The 25,007-nt window shown below is 36.6% G+C and overlaps 2 protein-coding genes across 2 annotated transcripts in view; one reads left to right on the top strand and one right to left on the bottom strand.

Moving 5' to 3' along the window:
- CTNNA3 (catenin alpha 3) overlaps positions 1–25,007 on the bottom strand; it is a 1,620,647-nt gene that overhangs the window by 912,238 nt on the left and 683,402 nt on the right. The gene's annotated exons all lie outside the window — the stretch shown is intronic.
- Positions 413–25,007, top strand: part of LRRTM3 (leucine rich repeat transmembrane neuronal 3) — a gene marked incomplete at its 5' end in the record, with an annotated part of 177,915 nt that continues 153,320 nt past the window's right edge. The window contains one exon of the mRNA XM_082854159.1: positions 413–1,996. Within this exon, the coding sequence (XP_082710285.1) occupies positions 413–1,996 (1,584 nt within the window). The remainder of the gene's footprint in view (positions 1,997–25,007) is intronic.

Raw genomic sequence — 25,007 nt, 5'->3', positions numbered from 1 at the left:
TTTTTCTTCCTGGGTGTCAGCGAGCCCTGACTCACTACAGTGCAGCTGACAGGGGCTGTCATGCAAGTGGCCCCCTAAGCCAAAGCAAAGACCTAAGGACGACCTTTGAACAATACAAAGGATGGGTATGTTTTGTCATTTTTCTTCTCTTCTTCTTAAAAAAACAAAAAATCCACTAATCTGTAAATTAATTCTGCCTTAATTATTGTAGAGATTACCTTGCTCTGCTCTAAGACTATAAATTCGATTGCTTAGTTGCCATGTTTCCTTGCTTAACTATTAAAAAAAAAAAAAGCCTAAAGACAAATCTCTTTAAATTATAAGGAGATGATATTTGATGTTAAATGTTTTTATCTAGATTTAAATTTCTAAAAAAGAAAATACATGCTTATTTTTGCTTGATTAAAAAATAAATGAATTCCTTTTTTGGGGGGATAACTTTTCTAAGTTGTTTTTATTTCCAGGTTTCAATGTAATTAGGCTACTGAGCGGATCAGCTGTAGCACTGGTTATAGCCCCCACTGTCTTACTGACAATGCTTTCTTCTGCCGAACGAGGATGCCCTAAGGGCTGTAGGTGTGAAGGCAAAATGGTATATTGTGAATCTCAGAAATTACAGGAGATACCCTCAAGTATATCTGCTGGTTGCTTAGGTTTGTCCCTTCGCTATAACAGCCTTCAAAAACTTAAGTATAATCAATTTAAAGGGCTCAACCAGCTCACCTGGCTGTACCTTGACCATAACCACATCAGCAATATTGATGAGAATGCTTTTAATGGAATACGCAGACTCAAAGAGTTGATTCTGAGTTCCAACAGAATCTCCTATTTTCTCAACAATACCTTCAGACCTGTGACAAATTTACGGAACTTGGATCTGTCCTATAATCAGCTGCATTCTCTGGGATCTGAACAGTTTCGGGGTCTGCGAAAGCTGCTGAGTTTACATTTACGATCTAATTCCCTGAGAAACATCCCCGTGCGAATATTCCAAGACTGCCGCAACCTGGAACTTTTGGACCTGGGATATAACCGGATCCGAAGTTTAGCCAGGAATGTCTTTGCAGGCATGATCAGACTCAAAGAACTTCACCTGGAGCACAATCAATTTTCTAAGCTCAATCTGGCCCTTTTTCCAAGGTTGGTGAGCCTTCAGAACCTTTACTTGCAGTGGAATAAAATCAGTGTCATAGGACAGACCATGTCCTGGACCTGGAGTTCATTACAAAGGCTTGATTTATCAGGCAATGAGATCGAAGCTTTTAGTGGACCTAGTGTTTTCCAGTGTGTCCCAAATCTGCAGCGCCTCAACCTGGATTCCAACAAGCTCACATTTATTGGTCAAGAGATTTTGGATTCTTGGATATCCCTCAATGACATCAGTCTTGCCGGGAATATATGGGAATGCAGCAGAAATATTTGTTCCCTGGTAAACTGGCTGAAAAATTTTAAAGGACTGAGGGAGAATACAATTATCTGTGCCAGTCCCAAAGAGCTGCAAGGAGTAAATGTTATCGATGCAGTGAAGAACTACAGCATCTGTGGCAAAAGTACCACGGAGAGGTTTGATCTGGCCAGGGCTCTCCCAAAGCCGACATTTAAGCCCAAGCTCCCCAGGCCGAAGCATGAGAGCAAACCCCCTTTGCCCCCCACAGTGGGAGCTACGGAGCCTGGCCCAGAGACCGATGCTGACACTGAGCACATCTCTTTCCATAAAATCATCGCAGGGAGCGTGGCCCTTTTCCTGTCTGTGCTCGTCATCCTTCTTGTTATCTATGTGTCGTGGAAGCGGTACCCTGCCAGCATGAAGCAGCTGCAGCAGCGCTCCCTCATGCGAAGGCACAGGAAAAAGAAAAGACAGTCCCTAAAGCAAATGACTCCCAGCACGCAGGAATTTTATGTAGATTATAAACCCACCAACACGGAGACCAGCGAGATGCTGCTGAATGGGACGGGACCCTGCACCTATAACAAATCGGGCTCCAGGGAGTGTGAGGTATGAACCATTGTGATAAAAGCGCTCTTAAAAGCTGGGAAATAAGTGGTGCTTTATTGAACTCTGGTGACTATAAAGGGAATGTGGTGCCCCTCTCCCTACCCCTCTCCCTCTCCCTTTGCTGGCAAGGTCCTTCCCTGTCCGTTTTAGTACATTCATAATACTGGTCATTTTACTTTCATACATAATTAACCCATTGAAATTTAAATACCACAATCAATGTGAAGCTTGAACTCTGCTTTAATTTAATGCCTATTGTATAAGACCCTTTATTGATTCCATTAATGTCACACTTGTTTTAAGACAAAACTTCTTTCATAAGTAATCCTTCCCATCGGCTGTTATTCTCCTTCTGGCAAGACCGAATCTATAGTCCTAGGAGGTTTGCAGTTCATTGGCAAATCAAGGAAAAAGTGAATGATCCCAGGTACTTGGAGCCTGAACTGATTTTAGATGAGGACTTGATTACAGAACACTGAGGGACAGCCTTAAAACAATGCCTAGCTTAAAAAGAAAACTGCAGAAAACTATTGAAAGATGGTGCTCTGTTAAAGCAGCACCACGAGCAGTTTCCAGAGGTGTTTGAATTACAGTAAAGCAAGCCTAGGGAAAACTGTCGAAGGGTTAAAATGCTGCAAGTAGACAACTGCAAAATGCAAGGAGACTGTAAAAATACAAAGCTTTAGACCTGAAGCCTTGTCTCTGAAACTCTTCTCTGTAAAAATCAGACTAGAGGTTTCACCGTCAATTTCTTCTAGCCTCCACATTTCTAAAATAAGTATATAAATGAATAAATAAATAGATAAAACAGGCAGGAGGCAGATTCCTCCACTGTTCCTCACCTTAAGGAGTTTTCAGAGATGAGGTTTGCAAATGGGAATGCAGCTTGCTAAATGCATGTGGTTGGAAGCTTACCAAAATTTCTCTTTCCAGCTCTTTTAAGGACCCTAATGTAGGGAGTGGAATCATGAGCTGTCTGTTCTGTTTGGGATTTGTCAGGCTGTCCTGTTGTGTTCCACTCTATGCTCTGCACACACACCAGTCCCCTGATGACTGACACTTCATTCAGAGGTGTAAAGAGAACACATTCCAAGACACGCTTTCCACCACCGAGAGCCTCGTTGAAAAGGATAGTTTTGACAACACCTTAATAAACGTATAAAATAAATCTTACGGGACAAAAGACCAACCCCATGGCAGTTGTCTTTTGCTTTTCTGTTGCTCATGTTACAGTGTCCCCTTGTTCACCTATATTGTGAAGTCCATTCATCAGTATGATTCTGTACAGACCCTGTTGGCAATCTGCAAGCTGCATGCACGTTTTTATGTCAGTGGTGAAAGTTTATTGCCTGCAGCACAAATATCACAGCTTCTGTATTTAAGTAACTTCGACCACAGTTCATTTAGATTTTAGAAAAATGTCTTTAGCCAGTATTCTCTTTCATCCTCCAAAACGAAGAATTCTATTATAGGAACAAAAATCAGGAAATGCAACATTGAGCCCGTTTCATTTAATTTGGCTTGTCAACAAGCTTTATATCTTTAACCATGCCCCTGTTCTTTCCAAACAGAATCACTGCAGCAAAAAAGAAAAAGTAAATGGCTATTTTTACCAGCATTTTTATATAGTTTGGAGGCTTTTCATATTCTAAGAGGAAAAATCTAGGCAAGTCACCATGAGATATAATTGCAAAGAAGCCAGATTATAAAAATCATACTTTTATAAGCAATAAAGAAAAAGGAACCTCGAAAGTAGATTTCTCAAGGAACTGTACTTTGATTTTGATGAAACCTTAAAATAGACACCAGTTCAGAAAAGCATCATAGCTACAAGATATTTGTCCATGCCTAACTGTTGGATATACATTTATTAATGGCAAATAGTCACGGATTCCCAAGTGATTAATAATGCAGATACTTCCTTGCAGTACAATGAATTGGATGACTGAAACTACTGCGATGTTTTGCACTGAAGTTGTCATTTCATATTTTTCATAAAATGTCAGTAAATACATACTCCATCTAAAAACAAAACTTTCTTTGGTCAGCCTCATTTTTACCTGTACTAAACATGATTGTTTTAATTAAATGCAGTGTTAAAGTGAAAAAGCCCATTTTTATTCTTTGACTTGATCTTCTCCCTCATTTGTCACGGATACCAAATAAATTTAGGCAAGGCATAGTTATATTCATATTTTGAAACTCTTGCAAATACTTGATGCTGTGGTACTGCTAGTATATATAAAATATGTTCGCTGTATTAAAAGTGTTTCTAAAGTTCAAAGCCACTTGGTGTGTTAAGATTACATGAATGACCAAAATTTTGAAGGTTGGTCATTTTTTAATGCCTAAATTTAACTACATATAAATTTAATAATAGAGAAGAACCAAAATAAAATCCCTTAGATTGTAAAAGCAATTTTGATTCAGTACATGGAATTCCAAAAAAAAAGTCTTTACCCTCTCTTTGGGAATGAAGCTTCTTTAGTTCTCAGTACATAATTCTCGTAGGTTAGACAATCACTAGTTCGCCACTATAAATTTAACAAAGCCAGCTGGTGAATGAATGTTCTCCTGCTCAAAAGTCATCGTCCTCACCACCACCCCATGGCACTTTTTGGACTGCATACCATAAATCTATTCTCATAAGTATTTAAAAGCTCATTGCATATTAGAAAAATATAACTGATATTTCATTTTCTATTCCAAATTTATATTAAGTGTCTGACTTTCCTCAAAGGTGACAACAGTTAAATAAACAGCCTGACCTGTTGAAATACACAGCAGAGATGCATCAAAGAAGAACGGATTCAGTCTTTGAATGCTTTACCAGAGAGAGAGGAAATACAGTTTAGTCTCTGAACTGTATGGGTTTTATCCCCAAATTTTTATGAGCCCTGGTACACATAGTGCTACTGCAGCATAGAGTTAATAGTCCAAGTGCCAGTCTTCCAAGCAATAATTATGCAAGATATATTTCTTTTAAATGAGTTTATATTTTCCAAGGATGTTGCCATTACATCTTTTCAAAGAATTTAAACCATTTTTTCTTGATTCAGTGAGTCAACTGCCTAAATAGACAGGCAATAGACTGTATTACTGTGGAGCATCAGCGACCTCCAGTGGCTGGTTAGACTAACCACAGCTATTCAAACATTTTATTTAGTTTTTTATCCTGAACCCTTATGTAAATGTGGTTTACAACATATGGTTTTCAATCCATGAATCAGATTTTAATTTTATTTAGTTCATCTCCCTTGGAAACATGGTTATAGTACAATTTTTTAAGTTATATTTTGTATATTGACTTATTTAGTAATGCCCAGAGGCCACAGAACTGGAACTAAGGGCTAGAAATAAGTGTCCAAAGATGAAGAGCAAGTAATAATGCAACAAAAATCGATAAGACATATTTTTTAAGTATTTATAATCATCAACATTGGCCAAATATTCTGATATTTTCATTAAGTGTGAATATTTTCCATAGGCAGGATACTGAAATATAATTTAATAAGTTGGGGAAAACAAATTTCAATATTAATACTGAAAGAACCAGCATCAGTTATTTACCAGTCAGGAGTGTCTGAGCTGTGGAGTGAGTGAGGCCTCCGCATCCAGCTCTGGAACTCTCCAGTTTGTTACCATGCCAGTGACCTGTGCTTTGCCCCAGCGCGCTCTCCCTCCCTCCCCCTTTCCAGTCAGCTGAACACTGTTCTATTAGGCTCTCTGACAATGATGTTACAGTCTAAGAGGTGATGATTCATAGATAATGAAATTATGCTCTCCTTCTGGGGAAGGATAATGCAGAGTCAGATTTGTAGATTTGGTAAGGATTTTCAGGATGCTGTAGGTGCATGAAATACCTTCTCTTCCCTTGACATTTACCAAGAAGAGAACTCAACTAGCTTATTTAAAGTGTGGATTAAACTAGCATCAGAAACAGCATCAGGCCATGAAGCCTAAGACAAAATGAGTTCCAGACATGACAAATGAGAACTGAGAAATGAAAAATTCAGAAACTGTGTTGCCTCTTTTATTCCCTTTTCCCTGGATTCTCTTTAGAATCTGGATTTTAGGCAAACCCATGGAATTTTGCTATACTTGTATTCTCTTAGCTACCTACATCAAAAATCAGAGGCAGCTGGAATAAACCATGAACACAAAAAGTAATATCAGTGGATTTTAATTACAAATGTTGTAAGAGAAACAAAACTGATGAAAGCCAAATAGGTTGTATTAAATGACTCTTGAAAACTAGTAAGATAATACACAGGTGAAAGAAAGACTTTCTAGAATCTAACATCATAATAGCCTACAGAATTGGACCCACTTTTCCTACTCTTCAAAATCATTGTTGATTTTTGCACAGTTGGGTAGAACACAGTAGAAATACTACAGAGAAAATCTATATAAAAAGATATTATGATTCTTTTGATTTAAGGAACATATCATGGCCATGTAAATAATAGAGTATGGGCCTTAGATTCAAATTTCTCTGACACTCGCAAATCAAATAATCCCGAGGAAATTCCTCAGCTTTTCTGAACTTGAAGTTACTCATCTGTAAAACGGGCAAAATTATTGACTTCATATGGTTACTGGGAGGACAAAATGTGAGCAACACTTTGTAAACTCTAAAATGGCAACTATCTATTATTTTCAAAAAGCATTTAGTGAGATAATCAGTTATGTTTGCCAGTGTTCTATGTTTGGCCTGGGTTAAAAAGACATTACTAACCTCTATGTAACAGAAGCCTAAATCCACTTTACATTAATATGAATTCTGAGACTTGGCAGTGAGTCTATAACTTAATTTGTCTTTGACGTTTATTTTCCATAAAAAGTTTCTTCCATCCCATATCAATAATGACCGCAATGTACAATAAACATAAATAGACACCAACCAGAGCTTATCAAACTAAATCAAAATTCCAACTGGGTCCCAAAAAAGATCATTATAGAAAAGGTTTTCAATTAACATAGGTTACTTGCCCTGCCCCTCTTCAGTATCACTATTTTGAGCCCTTGTCGACTTTATACCTTATAAATATAACATTTATGGCAAGATAACGTCATTATTGAGCAAAAAATAATTGCTTTTAACATGTTACAGTGGAATTAGCACATATTCCAGGTATCGATTACATGACATCTATTCTGTTGTTTCTTTTTTCCCCCAATGAAAGATTATCCAAAATTTCCTCCTAGTATAGAAATTACTATTGACTTTACCAGTTATTACTGTTGAAAATCACTGGATTAAAAAAAAGTAGCATAAAAATACAAAGTCTTTTTTATGAGTTATAACCTATTCATTTATGCAAAATTAAATACTTAAGAGTACTCTTTTTGGGCCTTTCATCAAAAAAATGACCAGTGTAATCAAAAATCTCTCTCTACTGGACGTAGCTTTTCTTACCAAGTATGATGTAGCAGACGTATTTCCAAAATTCTTATAATTTAAGTAGAAAACCATCCTCTTTGATAGCTGAGTTACTATGAAATCTCTTGAGAACAGAGAGAGGATGATGGTTTTTCAGTGGAAAAAGCATTTTTTTAATTTTATTCTGCTTTACCTTCGTAGGATTATTGTTCTACGTTCTTGAGTTAGGTCTCCTGAACATGTGAGGAGAATTTCAGGGAACACAGAGAGAACAAGACTATCTGGGTCACAATGTAAGACCAAGCAGAGGGAATCTATTTAGCAACTGTACTTTCTAATAGCAGAAACTCCATATGCAATAATAATCCATTTTATTGGAAAAAAAAGAGAAAAAAAGAAAAAGAGCTTCTCTCTTAACCTATCCAGCAAATGTTGTAATGCAAATTGATAACTGTTTTGACAATTCTTTATACCTTATTTTCAGGGACTCCCATTTCCCCCTGACCCAGGAAAAAATTTCAGTTACGCTTTTATCCCACTCTTTAAATTGTTGTTCTCTACTTCCTATGTCACACAAAAAAAGTCTTGCCTCATATAAATCAACACAATTGGTCATCTTACTCAAAGGAGAATCCTATCTTCAATAAAAAAAAGTTAGACCATAAAACAAAATGTAGGGCTTCCCTGGTGGCGCAGTGGTTGAGAGACCGCCTGCCGATGCAGGGGACGCGGGTTCGTGCCCCGGTCCGGGAGGATCACACATGCCGCGGAGCGGCTGGGCCCGTGAGCCATGGCCCTGAGCCTGCGCGTCCGGAGCCTGTGCTCCGCAACGGGAGAGGCCACAACAGTGAGAGGCCCACGTACCGCAAAAAACAAAAACAAAAAAGTGCTTCTTGTCATTAAGTTTGATCTGCTGTACTCTCTGAAAAAAGGAACATGATTTTTGATGCGGTCAACCACCATCTCACAAGAATGTTTAAAGGAAACTTGTAGGACATACCATGTTGATCTTGAAGTAGTTGAGTGACTTTAAAGTCTCTTGATAAACCTGTGATAACTTATCACAGTGAAAGAGGTTTAAAAACTAACTTGACACTTTAGGATCAGTGTTGGCTTGTTTTTCATCAATTTATGAAAGGGATTCTGCACAATTTGTATGAAATTTTAAAGTTAAAAGGTATAAATATTTGGTTGGAGTACTGCCACTTACCCTAAGGAAGGTTAGGTAACATCACTGAATTACAATTAAAATGGAATAATTAAAGATCTGTTTAATATGGCACAGGACATATTATATACATAAGTATTCTGTGTTTTCCACCAAGCTAGACATGTTTTAGATGCTTAGGGGAAAAAAAGAATCCATGTCCTTCCTACAGGATTATTCACATTTTATCACATATTTGTTTACGTGTATGTGTATTTTTGTGTACTTGACTTATTATGTGCCAGGAATGTGTATATAGTTTTTTTTTTTAAATATAAGAACAGAGTCCCTATATTGACTCTGTTCTCTGATAAATTTCATCCATTAATCTTAAATCTTGTCCCTCTTTATAGGACTGCCCTAAAATAATTCATACCCTACCCACACAAGGCTTCTCAAGCCAAATTATACACTTCCAGCTCCATTAGGAAATGATTTCTAGTAAGTTACCATTAGGATATCCCTCTGCTAGTTAAATTCTGATCTGCTAGTGTAGTCATCTTCCCAGCCTGTGGCACTCACTCCAGTCTATTTTATGCCGTTAAAAGGCAACATGCACTTAGCCCTATGGACTTTTACAAGGAGGACTGAGGAGTAAAATGTAAAAATCTACATATTTTTATGGGCTTCACTTTGGTTGTTTTTATGGTTGAACACACAGAGATGTGCGGGTTCTTAGTTTACACTGAAATGCAAAACCATTAAGCTAGTTATAAATTAAAAAGAAAAGGTCAAGATAGACAAAAAAAAAAAATAGAGTCTAAAGATCATGTTATTTCTTAATCTTAAAAATAATACTAAATAATGAACATCCTGTATTTCACTTTCCTGACATCTGTTTTACCCTCCACGTTTCCCATCATATTCTCAAATTTAAGGTTCACGTTTCTTACATTTTCCCACTTCTAACACGGAGGTTTCTTTTGTTTGTTTTTTAGTTGTTTTGTTTTGTTTTCTGCCTGCAGATCTTTTCCCAATGCTTTTATTGTATCACTTTGCCTGCTTTTCTAGACTCCCCACTCAAATTTTGATCCTGTCAGAAAGTCACAGGGTAATTCATCAGTTTTGTGATTGGATTGATCAGACAAACGGACTGGGTTTGTCTCTAGAGTGCAATCTAGTCAAGTCTGGGATGTGTGCCTTCTGTCTTCCCTGCCTCCACTCCCATGCCTTTTCTCCACTTAGGATTATCCATACTGAAATTCCTCCATCCAGTGCTACCTAGGGCTCTCTTGGTTCCTTACTCCTTACCCAATATGTATCCCCAGATCTCAACTAGCATCATTATCGATTCCAAGGACACTTACACCTAAATGGGGTAAAAACCTTTTGCTAAAGGTGAGAAAGTCATATACTAAGAGCAGGGGTTATGCTTCGAGGGTAAAAGTGCTTTGCAAGCACCTCTGAAATTATCCTACATAGAAACCTCTATATTTTTCTCAAACATGAAGTTGGGCCTTCCCAAAGGAACCAAGGCAGGACAAATAATCCATGTTTCATTCAGTAAACTACAGTTTGAGAAATCTCTTCAGTGAATTACCATTATACACAGGCTTTCTCCTTAGTTTTTCTCCACGGAGAGACAATATTGTATGTAATAAAAAACGTGGGCTATGGAACCAGGATGAAACAGTTTGAATTCTGGTTCTGGGACTTAATAACTGCAAAATCTTGAGTGTTAGCTTCTTCATCTTAAAAATAAAAATGTGTAAAATAATATAATCATCACAGGATTGTCACAACAGGGCCAAGAATCAGCATTTCTTGAATATTTTTATGTACTTTGTTTTGGCACATTGCATATATTATTTAATTTAATTTAATTATTTAATTTAATACTCATAAAGTTCCTAGATGATTAAATTAGATGACATCACTTAGTATAAAGCTTGGCACATAATCGTAACCTTCTCCTTCCCTTTATTAGCTCTAATTGCTAAAAATTTCAGTATAACAGAATGCTTTAATAGCTGTATTCCACTATCTATTTTTACATGGAATAACAAACAGATATCTGGCAGACTTTCAAGAAATAGAATCTTAACTGCCATAAGCTCAGGGGCAACTGGGCACATGATTAATACTGAAGAGTAATGTGGTACATAAGACCAAAATCCTAAACCTCCCATCAAAGCCCAACTACATCCCTACCTTTATTTCCACATTATTCCCCATGCTCTAACACTGGCCAGTTATTGAAGTGCTTTCCTACCTCTGTGCTTTTGCTCAAGCTATTGCCTTTGTGAGAAATGGCTTTCCTCTCCCAAGTCCTCCTGTCAATCTCTGAGTCTTCTTATAACAGATCCAACTCAAATTCTACTCATTCTAGAAGTCTTCTTAATCTTGCTTGCCCTTCCTTGTTTTCCATGATATTTTGTACGTCTACTGGAGACAATATCACAGGCTGCCTTATGTGAGAGTTATTAATGTGTTTTCATACCCTTTTTGAGGAAAGGGACCATCTCTTCTTCCATCCAGTGGTGATGGGTTATAGACTTTTACTCATAGTAGATGTCTGTTGAACTGATTTTCTGTTAATTATGATAAGGTTATTGTCAACCTTTTTTTTTTTTTTTTTCCGGTACGTGGGCCTCTCAGTGCTGTGGCCTCCCATTGCGGAGCACAGGCTCCGGACGCGCAGGCTCAGCGGCCATGGTTCACGGGCCCAGCCGCTCTGCGGCATGTGGGATCTTCCCGGACTGGGGCATGAACCCGTGTCCCCTGCATGGGCAGGTGGACTCTCAACCGCTGCGCCACCAGGGAAGCCCTACTGTCAACCTTTTATTTATATAGTCTGCATGTACATTTTTTGTTTTTATTTTATATGTACTTTCTCACATATAAAGTTTTCTCATTTATCAGTAAACTGGTTTCAAAAATTATTCTTACAAAATATGGTTTTTAAGAATCATGTTCAGATTTAAGTTGCTTCTACGTTGTGAATAATCTAACAACAATTTTTCTTTGACAGTAACCAAGGGTATGACCATTTTAGCTGGCATGTTAAAGTTACTAAGAGCTAAAAAAAATGTGGGACAAAGAAAGAATATTTCATTCAAAGAATGAATACATTCTTGATTTCAGCGAAGGTTGGGTAGTCAGCTTTTGTTGTAAAAGCCATATATCTGTGACTGCTCCTTGTTCACTGCCTCTCGGGAAAGGTCCTTTTCTCTTTAACTTCGTATCTTCTCATCCCATGCCTAGTGCCACAAGGCTTCTGCTTTAGACACACTCCAAGGCCTCTCCTCCCTTCCCAAAGTGGCTACCCTACACTATCACAGAGACCAAGTCAGAGGTCTTTGGCTTTCTGATTATATACATTTTCAAAGTAACTATTCTACTGAAGGTTTCAAACATCAAATACTAAGAAGTTGACAATTAGAAATGCTCATTATTTGTTTACCTCCTGAACACTGATTTTGCAGAAGGCACAATTGATTATAGAGGATTGAAGCGTCTGCCGTTTGCTGGGTCTCTCCTTTCCTACCTTCTGTCCATCCTCTTACTCCTTTTCACTGAATTTTTTTTCTCTCTCTCATCACCACTTAAAATATCTTTCAATTTTTCTCTCTATCCAACTTTACGGATAAGTCAATCTATACTATACTTGACTATGCACCTACTGACTGAGTTAAGAGGAAAATACTAATGTTTTTTTTTTTTTCTCTCTTAGAAAAGCAATAATTAAGATGACACAGTCTAATAATTTAATTTAAAAGGGAGTCAAAAATCTATTTGTATTCAATAGCTTTTTTAGTTCTATAAATGAAGAACTATAATTTTGTAAACTGTAGTTTAAATAGAAGTTACATCCCCCCTGAATATATTTTTAAGTCACATTTTAATCGTGATTTGTAAAGGCAGGGCAGATTTGTAGAACATCCAAGTATTCCTTTAAATGTGAGGTATCACTCAGACTCTGGACTGTGGTAATCTTTGCCAGCAATGGAGCAGATTCATTTTTGGAACATATGTAATAATACGAGAATTGAAATGAAACCTTCATTTAGTCATAAAACTTGTAGCTATGAGGGTTTTTGAGAACCTTGCAGTCCATTTTCTTACCTTCTATTTCAAACTCTAAGCTAATTTAATGGTATTTTTAATGATCTTCCAAGGACTACATTCCTTAGTCCCTCTCTTAGTTATCCATTTCAGGGTTTTACTATAAACACTGCATCAGTTTTTACCTCTAATCTATATCTCTCTTGCTTAAGATATACCCAGTGGTTACTTTAATTTTAAGAAGAAATTTTTTTGTTTCCATTCTTATTTAAAAGAAAGAAACATAAGAAGTGGTCGAGTTCTGGTTTTATTTTTAATCTTCAGTATTGGAATCTGCTTGGTCTAGCTCAGGTAGAGGGCCCTGGACTCCATGGCATATAGTTTGAAAAGATGAATTACCACTGTTCTGAAACTGGCACTAATCTACTATAGATTCAAGAAATTCTGTGTGGTTAACAGCTGAATGAAAGGAACTCAGTGCTTAACTAACCTATAACCAATCACATAGGCAAGAAGTTTCCAGCAGGATGTATTCAGCAGTTTTCAATGCCAGGCTCACAAATCATACTTCCAGAGGTCAAATTTGCATGTAACTCTTTGAACCACAACTACCTCCTCCTACTCAACTCAGTTTTAACATCCAGCAGTGTGTTGTGCAGAAATAATCAATGGTTAAATTATTCCCATTTTGTTGGCTCAGTTCACAGTAGCCCACTGATTAGTTTAAAAAAGAAAACACAAACTATGTGATCTTCAACTGTATTTCAACTGTACCCAAGTGCAGATGCCATCTCTGGTAATATGACAAAACAGATTTAAGTTTATAAATGTTTCTGTGTGCTCCAATCACAACACGCATCCTGCAGTAACTATACTGTAGTGCAAAGTGTTGTAAAAAATGCAACTGGGTTTCCTGGAGAATCATTTTAGAGTTAATTAAACCTTCTCCACCTGTAATTTAAGAAAAAAGAAAAAGCCCAACACTCCTAAAGACTATGGGGGAAAGGCAGTTTAAGAAATAGAAGTCCTCTGTTTATCCAGGGATGTACGTTACAAGGCAGACAGCTACACCACAGTAGAGGGACAACATTTCCTCAGCTGATTCGGTTAATTAAAATGCACAGTTACAACAGGCTTTCTTAGAGCCTGCAGCTGAATGACTGAAGTCTCCATTTTCCTACAGTGTCACACAGAACGTGAAGAGGCAAACATACTGCCCAAGCACAATTTGACTCACTAAAATCCAGCACTCTAAACACGAAATACATCTCTCAGGCACATTTTAAAAGACGTATTATCAAGATTTATGGCACAAGGATAGAAATAATTTGCAGTTAGGCAGGACCAAGAGAGTATCCTAGGTTCCTCTCAAAGTAGTTTTAAGTAAAATTTATAAATAAATCTTATACAAATAAATTTCTGCACTTTCGATGCAGAAATCGTCAACTCTTTACTTTCAAATGTATGGAATGTGAATCTGACAAACAGCCCGTCTGCTGCCAGAATTTATGAGTGATATGAAAAATCAAAGGCCACAAAAGCTGTTTGTCACATAAACTGCAGAACGCAATACAGTCTGCAGGGCTCATTTGCAGAACTCATGATGAGCATGGGAGGAGGGGATGCTAACAGCTGCAGCCTTGACTGCACTACCGTGCCAGCCAGAATTCAAGCCGCGTGAGCTGGGTATGGGTGAAAGAGAGGGCCAACAAATGAAAAAAAAAAAAAAAAACGAAAAAAAAAGAAGAGGTTTTTATATCTAAGTTTTTATTAAATCGGTACATCAGTGTGCACAGATGAATACCTGCAGAACCAGTTCAAGACAGATGTGGCCTGCAGGTATTCAAATTAAATCTGTTCACGGAAGACTACATTTATTTCCTGGTATGGAAGAGATATTACAGCCTTTGAATCAGACTAGCAGCATGGCATCGTGTCAGTTTCCTCATCTGTAAACTGGGAACAGTGCTTCACATCTCAGGGCAATTTCCAGAATAAATTGAGATAACATGTTTGTGGGCACAGCAAGTAATAAGCTATTCTCATCTCTCTCATGAGGTGTTTTCACAATGCAATGAGTTGATATGAATGGGAAAGTGAAAGTTCCCATATTAACCATATAAATTAAGAAGTCTGCAATCTATAGAAAATGATTAATATTCCTGGAGCTTAATTAATAAGTCATTAAATCAAACTCAAACAGGGTTTACCAAAAATCTGAAAACCCTCTATTAATATCCATTAATGGAATTGTCGTATTAAGTTTTGTTCTGTAACAATTATGCTTAGAACCACAACAAAAAATTTTTGATCTTAGTATTGTCCTTTTCTAATAATTCAGCATCATTTCCTTTTCATAAACATTACTTGAAGAACTGACTCCATTACCTTTCAGATGTCTCTTTAAAATCTGCTCTAACGTCTGTCTGTATGTCTCTCGTTTTTTTCATTTTTGTACCCCAAACATGGACATATCACATCCCCCCCAACACTCAGTACTAAAGGGAACATGCTATTACTATTGGAGCAAATAAAATAGTCTATATAACTTAGTACCTAATTCATTTCTAGTGGGAAATAATTTAGGCATTTGGAAGAAAGGAACACAATATTATTTATGTTTTCAAAAATTTCAATTGAGTCTGTGAAATAATGGTTGAATTATTCAAAGCAATTTATCCAAAAGTTACAATAAAAGATTTCAATGGATATTTATTGAGCACCTACTACATGCAGGCATGCAAGTGGATTTTTGTTTTTACTCAAGGCAAACAAAACATAACAGATGGCAAAGGATATCTGAAATTTGGAGTCATTTCATCAGGAAAGACATTTAATTATTTGACTGGTTTTGGAAAGTCACTTGTTCATAAAGCATTGAGTTTTCTCTTTTCAGGAGAGAAATTTGATACGTACCCTTCACTGGAGACATGATAATAATTAGTTCTTTTTAAAGATTTTTGAAAAGAGCAGAGATGAAAAGAGCTGTAACAGTTTCTAAATGACACAAGATCTGTGAAGTGGTAGATAGTTAACACAAACCTCATACAGCTGTTATGTGGATTCCTTAGTTAATCAGTTAGTTAATGACTTTTAAGTGTAAAATCTTATTAGACTTTTGTTCTTATACTTTAACACATATGAGAAAAAAATTACTGTCTGAAATTAAAAACTGACTATACCATTCTAATATATTGGATCTTTCCATGACATATCTTCAAGATGTTCTTTCCTAGTCTGATTTTTTTTTTTCCAGACAACTCCTAAAAAGCCTTTCTAGACCCTGATCCCCTACCCCTTTATTTTTCAGTATTGGCATTGGCTTCCAGTTAGCACTAAGCATAGAACTGAAAAATCCCCATGACAAGGTATTTTGTGTAATAAGGTGTTATTTGATGACAATGGCATCAACTGTTAAACATGCTATTTAAATGCAGTTTCGTATCTCAATACAGCAGCGGAGGGGAAAAAAAAAAACTGTTGGGTAAATCTGAAAGAAAGTGAACAAGGGAAAGAGTTGAAAACCCAATGATAACTACCTTGCTCTTTGGAAATAGTGACTAATTTCTCTCCTGCATGCTGGGAATTTGAGAAAGGATGGCAGAGGCATAACTAGTTTGGCAGTATTCTACTATGTGGGAGACATTTCTATAGCTTAAACAAAAATTTGGTTGACATACAATATACACAGAGAAAAGTGCACGTATTATCAAGGTTATCCAAGCCAAATGGATACTGGGCACTCCTGTGTTCTCTGCAACCAGATCAAGAAATAGACGATTCCCAGAACTCCAAAAGGCCCCTCTGTTTCCTCCAATCACTAGCCCTGTTTCCAAGGGTAACAACTACTGTTAACTCTAATAGCATTAGGATAGCTTTATCGGGCTTGGTACTTTATATAAATGGAATCATAAAGAATGTACTCTCTTTTGAGTCTTGCTTCTTTCTGGTGACATTATCTTTTATGAGATTCATCCGTATTGTGAAGTGTCGTTGTAAATCTACAGATTTCTAATTGTGGTCCCTCCACCCCTCCCTTACCCGTACACACACAGATTTAATTTAACCCTTTTATTCAAAGAATGGCCAAGGATCCCTGTCCTGGGAAGTCCTTGATGAACTTCATGGGAGACTCAAGAATTGCTAGTGAATAATGTCCTCCTGTCTCTTTTCTTTTCGCATCAGTAAATATAATGCAATCTCAAATTATTTTGCACTTTTAAAATCTGGTCATGGAGAGAACCAGGTCTAAGGAGCACACCGAGGTAATCATTTTTTTCAGTAGTAGCCCTTGTTTTCAGCCCTGAATCCCCTACTCAGCTATCCTTACCAGCAAAGCCCTCTGTCCCTGTCCTTCAGCTCCCAGAAACCCTGCCCTACTCTAGCAGCTGTATAAAAAAACAATTGGGTAAACTACTTCACACCAAGGTGTTAATGCCTAAATCCTTAGCTCTCTAAGGTATGGCCCCAGGACAGTGCTGTGACGCAGAGGCCCAGTTACTCTCCGATTACTCTCTAATGGGGTATCTGGTAGAGCTGCAGTTATTGACTTGTGCTGTAAGGTTCCTTTACACTGAAGGACTCTAAGAAGCAGACTGGTGGCATCTGATGCTGTTTTGACTATTAGAACATTACTGAAACTATTATTTCACTACATCACACAATGTTCTCTTTATGAGAGTCCATGGGGGAAGGGAGACTACTTCTACTTCTTCTAATTAACTTTATTTTAAAATGCATTGCTATTCATGCAACTGATCTTGCCAATGCCATCCCCTGCACTCCCCCCACCTCCCTCCTGCTAAAAATACCAAAAACTAAGAGACAGAACTTCTAACAAATGTTAAGAAATTTATAACTCGTCTTTTTGGTCTACCTTCCTCACCCTTGGTTTCCTCTTTTTCTTATGTTCTCTTTTTAAATGTCTTTAATTTTTTTAAAACCCTGATGAATTTAGGAAGAATATAGATTAATTTGATGAAATACGCTATCCCCTAAGGAAAAATTTTCAGTCCCTGACATTAGACCAAGCTGGACAACTGAGGGATGTATATTTCAGGCAGAGGGCTCTTCCAGCGATTTTTAAGTTACACCCCATTGGGTGGCCGTGATCAGAAAGAACGCAGGAACTGATTTCTGAGGCACTGGATGGTATCGTGCCTTACGCAACACAGGTTTTTATAAAGCTTTACTGAATGCACTGACTGAAGGTATTTGCCATCCAGTGAAGTGGACAAGAATGAGAGAATGTCTAGGAAAAATGTAGATCAAGAACAGAATAAAAGATAAATGTACTTGTGAGAAAACACGGAGCTGAGTTTCCAAGAGAGTGGAACTGTTACTATATGTGATATTTTGCAACTACCAGTCCATTCTTATTTTCAAGGCTCTCCGAGTTCTGGGAAGATTTGATGAATGCATTATTTATTTGAGTCATTGATTTATGGAGCTTAACCGTAAGATACAGCACAGCTCATTTTCTTTCTAATATTTATATCTACAGGAATAATACCACAGTGACGGGGGGTGTTCTACCCTTGACTAGTAATCCACAGAAGCAATCACCCAAACTGACAACATTGAAAATATTAAACGACAATCTGTTATTTACTCCCTTCATTGCTAGGATCCCACTATTTAAATTAAGTAAAGCAATTCCCAGAAACTAAGTGATAATCTATAAATCATACCACAAAATGGTCTAGGACATATCCCAGTGAAATGTTTTCTGTGAAATGGGGAGAAGAAGATGTCAAATGGGGATCTCTTAATTCCTGTATTAATTTTTAGATCAAAGAAATAATTCCAGTTCAGATAAATTAAAATTGTGGCTTTTTTTTCTTTTCTGTTAAAGCTATTTGATTATGACACTCTAGAAAAAAAGCATATTGCCTTGCAAAAAATACAAATGTATTATCAGAGATTGTGTGAGAGTAGCAAAAATTATAATATATATTGATGATATTTCTAAGGTTTTCAATGGTGCCACTCAGTAATGTAACAGAATAGTCATATTTAAGTAATTTTTATTTATTCCAGTATATTTTGCCAAATTCAAAATAAATTTGTTTAGAAACTATCATTCCTGAAGATACCATGGTAAACATTCCCTTTAAAAATTACTAAATCCAATATAAAAATTAGGACCTATTAGGTTAAATTTTTTGTTGCTGTTGTTCAGCAGTGACTATAGAATTAAACATGACTGGAGTACCACTGTGTATATTTCAAATGCTCATAATGTACAAAAATGAACATCAAATGCTCATAATGTACAAAAATGAACATCCAGCAGGCTTGCTGGACCCTGGCAGCCTCCAATTTGACAAGGCCTGCATGCCCAACATGCACGTAAAAAGATCTCTCTCTCTCAAATACTGTGTGATTCTAACAATGTGTGCAGAGAGGAATGGATACTGAAACTATGAAATGGAAAAGCATTTTACTAGATTTCTGAGTGGTTCAGAATTCAGGCCCCCAAACCAGACATTGCGTAGTGAACTTGTCACATCACAGCTCAGAAAGTTCTAACACCTCCCCAGGACTGGTCTCAATCTGGGCTCAACCTACTCTTTCAGCTTCTCTCGTGCAATTACCCTTGTACCACTGCGCTCCAATAAAACCACAACTTACCATTCTTTGAGCATCTCCCTCAAAGCCCACCACTAATTTGTTTACATTTTTCTTCTCCTTGGAACATTCCTTTTTTGCCAAATTCATCTTATATTTTATGACCAAAATCAACGCTTTCATGAACTATCAATATTTTCTGATTATTATAGCTGGAAGTATTTTTCTTTCTCCCTCAACTTCAATTGTACATTATTATTATTGCTATTACAATTATTTACTTCTATAGCCATTATTATTTTCTAACTTGTGTTATATTTAGTTAGGTCTAAGATATATTATCTTCCTTACAGGGAAATTTAACAGGGAGGAAACATGTCTTAATGGGTTTTTTGTTTGTTTGTTTGTTTTTGTATTCCAAACATGCTTTAGGCAGGATTTAAGATACAGTATATGCTTAATAAATGTCTTTAGTGAACTAATGTGTGAATAAATGAATGTCACACTTGTGGGAGTCGTGCTGAAACTCTAGTATGTTAAACAATAGATTCTTACTCCCTTACCCTTGCAAAAATATTCATAAGAGGTTTGGGACACAGTTCATACCATAAAACATTACACTTCATATATTTCATATATTTTCAACAAATGTTTACCATTTACAGTTATGTGAATGACCCTACATAGCAAAAGAAGCATTAGAAATATAGAAGTGTCATCCTATAAATTATAAAATCGTTATTGAATTATAAGCAGCCTTAATTGCCACATACAAAACATATATTGAGCTGCAACCTGGGAGGGCTCTGAATGATGGGCATGGAAGGAGCTTTCAGAGATTTTGCATGGTGCAGTAAGTTGGCTATTAACCCATCTTACAGGAAAGAAATTGAAGTGTAATCACAAAGAGCTAGAATTTGAATCCTGATTTGTCTATCTGGGTACTTATAGTCCCTGAACAATAAACTCTCTGAATGCTAACTTCCCTCTGAATAGATGGGATGCTTATTTCTATACAAGTCATTTTGCTCTGCTACATAGTATTTACCACAAGGCACTGTCAGCTTTTTCCATAATATTTGCTTTCAAAAAAAGTACAAAAACACAAAACTACCTCTTTTGAAAGGCTTACTATGAGGCACTATGCTAAATGCTTCCCTTACATATTTAATTCCTACAGCAACCCCGTGAGATAAGCACTGTTTACTCATATTCCAAGATAGGGAAACTGAAACATAGAAACTTAAAGTCATAAGCTCAAGATCACTTTCTGTTTTGTTTCTACTAGTGCTTCTAGTGTTACTGGAAACTACTACTTCTAAGGACAGGAAATGGAATTTAAACTCAAGTCTTTCTTATTCCTGAATCCAAGTTCTTAACTATTCTATTTTATTGCCTTTTATTCATTTTTACTAATCCTTAAATATGTTTTTTTTCCTAAAAAGAAAATTGGATTACTTGAAGCTTTATTTAGAATATGTAGCTTATCATGGGAAACATGTAACACTAAACTTGAAAGCAATCTAGAGGAGTGGCGGGAGAGGGATTAAGAGATGGGCTCATCTCACCTGGTCTGACTAAGCTGTTTACATTTTTCAGAGGTCCCATCTCCAAGCCCAGCCTCAAATGACAGTGAACCTGGACCCATCCCAGGGCCATTTAGATAAACAGAACACACATCAGGGAAGCAGTCAGTGCCCTTAATGAATTGGCTGGCTTGCTTCTCATCCCAAATCCGTGACTTACAGCAGCAGCTAAGCGTAATGTGGGAAATGAGTCAATATTTTCCAGCATGTTGAGGCTATTTCCTCCCCCCAATATTTTTAAGCACAAGACAGGTGCAGAAATCATTTCAGCTGCCACTGGAGGGGTGCACAGCAGCTGTCACACGGTCATACAGCGGCAGAAGTCTTTGCTAAGATTCAAAATGAAAAGAATACTCACTGTAATTGAAACTATGCAGGGGACAAAGCTTTCCAGATGCACACAAGAGTTCTGAAGGTTTGAAAAGGGACAGATGCCACTTTTATACTCAAGCTAAGACATACCCCATTTCAACAGCTCATGAGGAGGTACAATCAAGTCTTCAGAGAGAAAAGACATAAGCAACACATCTGTAGCATCCACAAAGTAAATCTTTTTTTTAGACTACAAGGGGTCTTGAAGATGATTCAGGGTATACCCTTTTGTTTTCCATTTGATGACAGCAAGGTCCAGAGAGGTTAGTACTTGTCCAGGATGACTGAGTAAAGCTTTGGCAGTCAAAGGCCTTGAAACCAAATCCATGATTTCTTCCTTTCTTCTACTCTACCCTGCTGCCTCTAATCTGCTTTGTTGAGTTTTGTTTTAGATTATTTTGCTTGTTTTGTTTGTCTTCGTAAGGGTTACTTAATGGAAGACAACCATGACATAGCACCAATGCAAAAGGAAGTTTTTTTCCAGTATGGGGAGTTCTGTACACTGAACATTCCTCTCCTGGCTAAGGCATTCAGCTGCTCCTGTAGCTAAAACAGAAAACGGTGATGAACCGTCGGAAGCTCATGGCAAGGAAATAAACTGAAACAGGTATTCCTCTTGGTTGTGGTTGAGCTCAGCTCTCTGATTCTGAAAGGACACCTTTATGAAATCTCTGAGTTTCCTTTGACTGAGATATGAACTGTCTAATGACTGTTCTCTGTTTTAAAATGGTCAGTTTATACACAGATCATAAGAGATTTATGTATGCATCAAATCAAAAATGCATTCTAAGCCAGGCTAGATGCTGGTGATACCAAAGTTAAACAACTGATGTATAATACAGCCATTTAAAGTCATAGAAAAGAGATATTCTGCTCTGTGATACAAGTGATCTCAGTCAATAGTTATTCACTCACTAGCAATCAATTAATAAACATTTATTAAATGGCTTCTTATAAAGACTTATGATAGGTACTGAAGGAAGATACCAAAACATAAGCATAAAATCAAATGGAGAAGATGTATTCATATGAAATGATGTGAAAACAATGATATTTTAATAATTGTAATGATATACTACAAGGTGAATTTACCAGTATGTTAAGATAATATAAGATTATATAGTGTAAACACAGGAAAAGTATGCAGGCTTTCCTGAAGTGTTTTGAAAAAGGGATGAATAAAAAAAGAATGGATGGGGAAAAAATGCAGGAAAGCAGGTCCAAGTGTGGAGATTAGCAGAAAAATTTTACAAGATTAGCTTGATTAATTGAAGTGGTCTAATTTAGATTTTATAAGTAACGGAAAAAAAGTAACTCTGTGTATGTGTGTACTTGTGATTGACTGCTTATGCAATAGTAGGCCATAATGAATGGATAAGTCAATTAATTCGAAGTTGACATTGCCACTGTCAGAGGAATTCAGGACCTTCCCATAAGTCCATTTTCATTTGTAATTGGAGTGGCAATCACTATGGGTGTACCCACTGTTTACAGCCAGGGACTCTTCTGCTTAGTCAATACTTATGTCCTACTGGTTGTTAAATATTTTTTAAATTGTCCCAGATTATAACCGATTGTATAATTTCAACAATTTTCTGGGAAGCCTGATACAAAAACAAGTTCTTTTCCAGTTAGCTAACTTAGAGCCAATAGCCAGCAAAAGAGCAAGACAGACATTCAGAATGCAGAGCATCCTTTGAAATGCCTCTACAGAAGAACTTCAAGTAGTTTTCAAAAGCCTGGAATCATTACTATAATTCCCAGTTAACTTCCTTACCGACCACTGGAGAAAACAGAGCCCATTAAGAAGCAACTTCACCAACAATATACAAGGATTCCCCTTTACTCTGTTCATGGGAATGTAAATTGGTGCAGACACTATGGAAAACAGTATGGAGGCTTCTATAAAAACTAAAAATAGAACTATCATATGACCCAGCAATTCCACTCCTGGGTATACATCTGAAAGAAACAAAAACACTAATTCAAAAAGATACATGAACCCCAATGTTCATAGCAGCATTATTTTCAATTGCTAAGATATGGAAGCAACTTAAGTGTCCATCAACAGATGATAAAGAAGATGTGGTACATACATACAATGGAATATTACTCAGCCATAAAAAAGGATGAAATTTTGCCATTTGCCACACCATGGATGGACTTGGAAGGCATTATGCTAAGTGAAGTCAGTTAGACAGAGAAAGACAAATACTGTATGATATCACTCATGTGTGAAATCTAAAAAATACAACAAACTACTGAATATAACAAGAAAGAAGCAGACTCACAGATATAGAGAACAAATTAGTAGTTTCTAGTGGGGAGAGGGAAGGGGGAAAGGGCACTATAGGGGTAAAGATTTAAGAGGTACAAACTATTATGTATAAAATAAGCTATAAGGATATATTGTACAACATGGGAAATATAGCCAATATTTTATAATAACTATAAGTGAAGTATAACCTTTAAAAATTGTGAATCATTATATTGTATACCTGTATCTTATATAATAGTGTACATCAACTGTACTTCAATTAAAAACTTAAAATAATTTTAAATGCAAAAAAAAAAAAAGAAAAAGAAAAGAGAGAGACAACTCCAAGTATAGAAAGAAACCAATCAGCAAAAGCTAAAGGAAATTCTTATTCATGTCTGTCCTCAGTTATCTTAAATACAGACCTGACCCAGTACATTTCTCTGAGACACTAATAATCTAGTTCTCTCAAGTTCTAACTTTTCTGTGAGCAACACACAAATCAATCCAGGGTATCATTTCCAATATCGCAGGGGAGTAATTGTCTTGAAGAGGGAAATCACTAATTGGTTTTGAATGTGCTCCTGTCAACAATCCACATTATTAAAAACAAAATCTTCCCTACTAAAGGCTCACTGCCAATCTTCTGAAATGAGAGAGCTGAAACAAATACATGAGTCAAGGAGGTTTATTTTAAGATTTTACATATTGTGATCAAATGTGATGATTGCATTGTATTTTTTTCTATACTTTCCCAAGAGTAAGTCATACATCCTGTTTTTTCCAGAATGACTCTTTTCTTAAAAAGTCTTACTGAAACACCATAGTTAGTTATGAATCAGATTGTTTTAATGACAGATTTAAGCATCAAAGACACATTACCTGATAAAAATCATAAATTAAAAATACTACTCAGAGAGTTTCATCTGTTTCCTACTTAATTCCATCTTGGAATCTTCAAATAGGTATCATCTAAATTGTATTTCTGGCATGTTTTATGACTGGTAGCATGTCTTCCTAAGATAATATTAGTCCGTGTAAGTTTTTGTTTTAAGTTAGCCAAAGGTGTTTGTAGCCTCTGATTAATATAGTTATTAGGAGCACAGGGTCCAGAGACAGATCCATGGGTCCAAATCTCAGCCAGAAGAGCTGTGTGACCTTGGATAAACAACAACTCTGAGCCTCCATTTCCTCTGCTATAGAATCAAAATAATACTAGAGCTCACCTCAGAAAGTTGTTACGAATATTACAGAAGTTTACAGATATAAATGATTATAACAAAATTGGCACACAGTAAGTGTTCATTAAGTATTAGCTTTATTTCCTCTCTGCATATATACATTACAATTCCTAACTTAAAATGGTGGTCAACAATAGAATGGAAGCATCTGATATTCAATAATTCAAGCTTCACCGAGACATAAAGCTTTTATTTAAAATAAAAAATTTCCAAGGAATTCCCTGACAGTCCAGTGGTTAGGACTCTGCACTCTCACTGCTGAGGGCCTGGGTTCAATCCATGGTTGGGGAACTAAGATCCCACAAGCCACACAGCATGGCCAAGAAAATAAAAAATAAAAAAATAAAATAAAGTATTTCCAGCATTAAACTTGAAAAATATGGATTTTTC

This window comes from Leucopleurus acutus, assembly GCF_964270905.1.
Source record: "Leucopleurus acutus genome assembly, chromosome: 14".
Taxonomy (NCBI): domain Eukaryota; kingdom Metazoa; phylum Chordata; class Mammalia; order Artiodactyla; family Delphinidae; genus Leucopleurus; species Leucopleurus acutus.
This window is presented reverse-complemented; position numbering and strand designations above follow the sequence as displayed.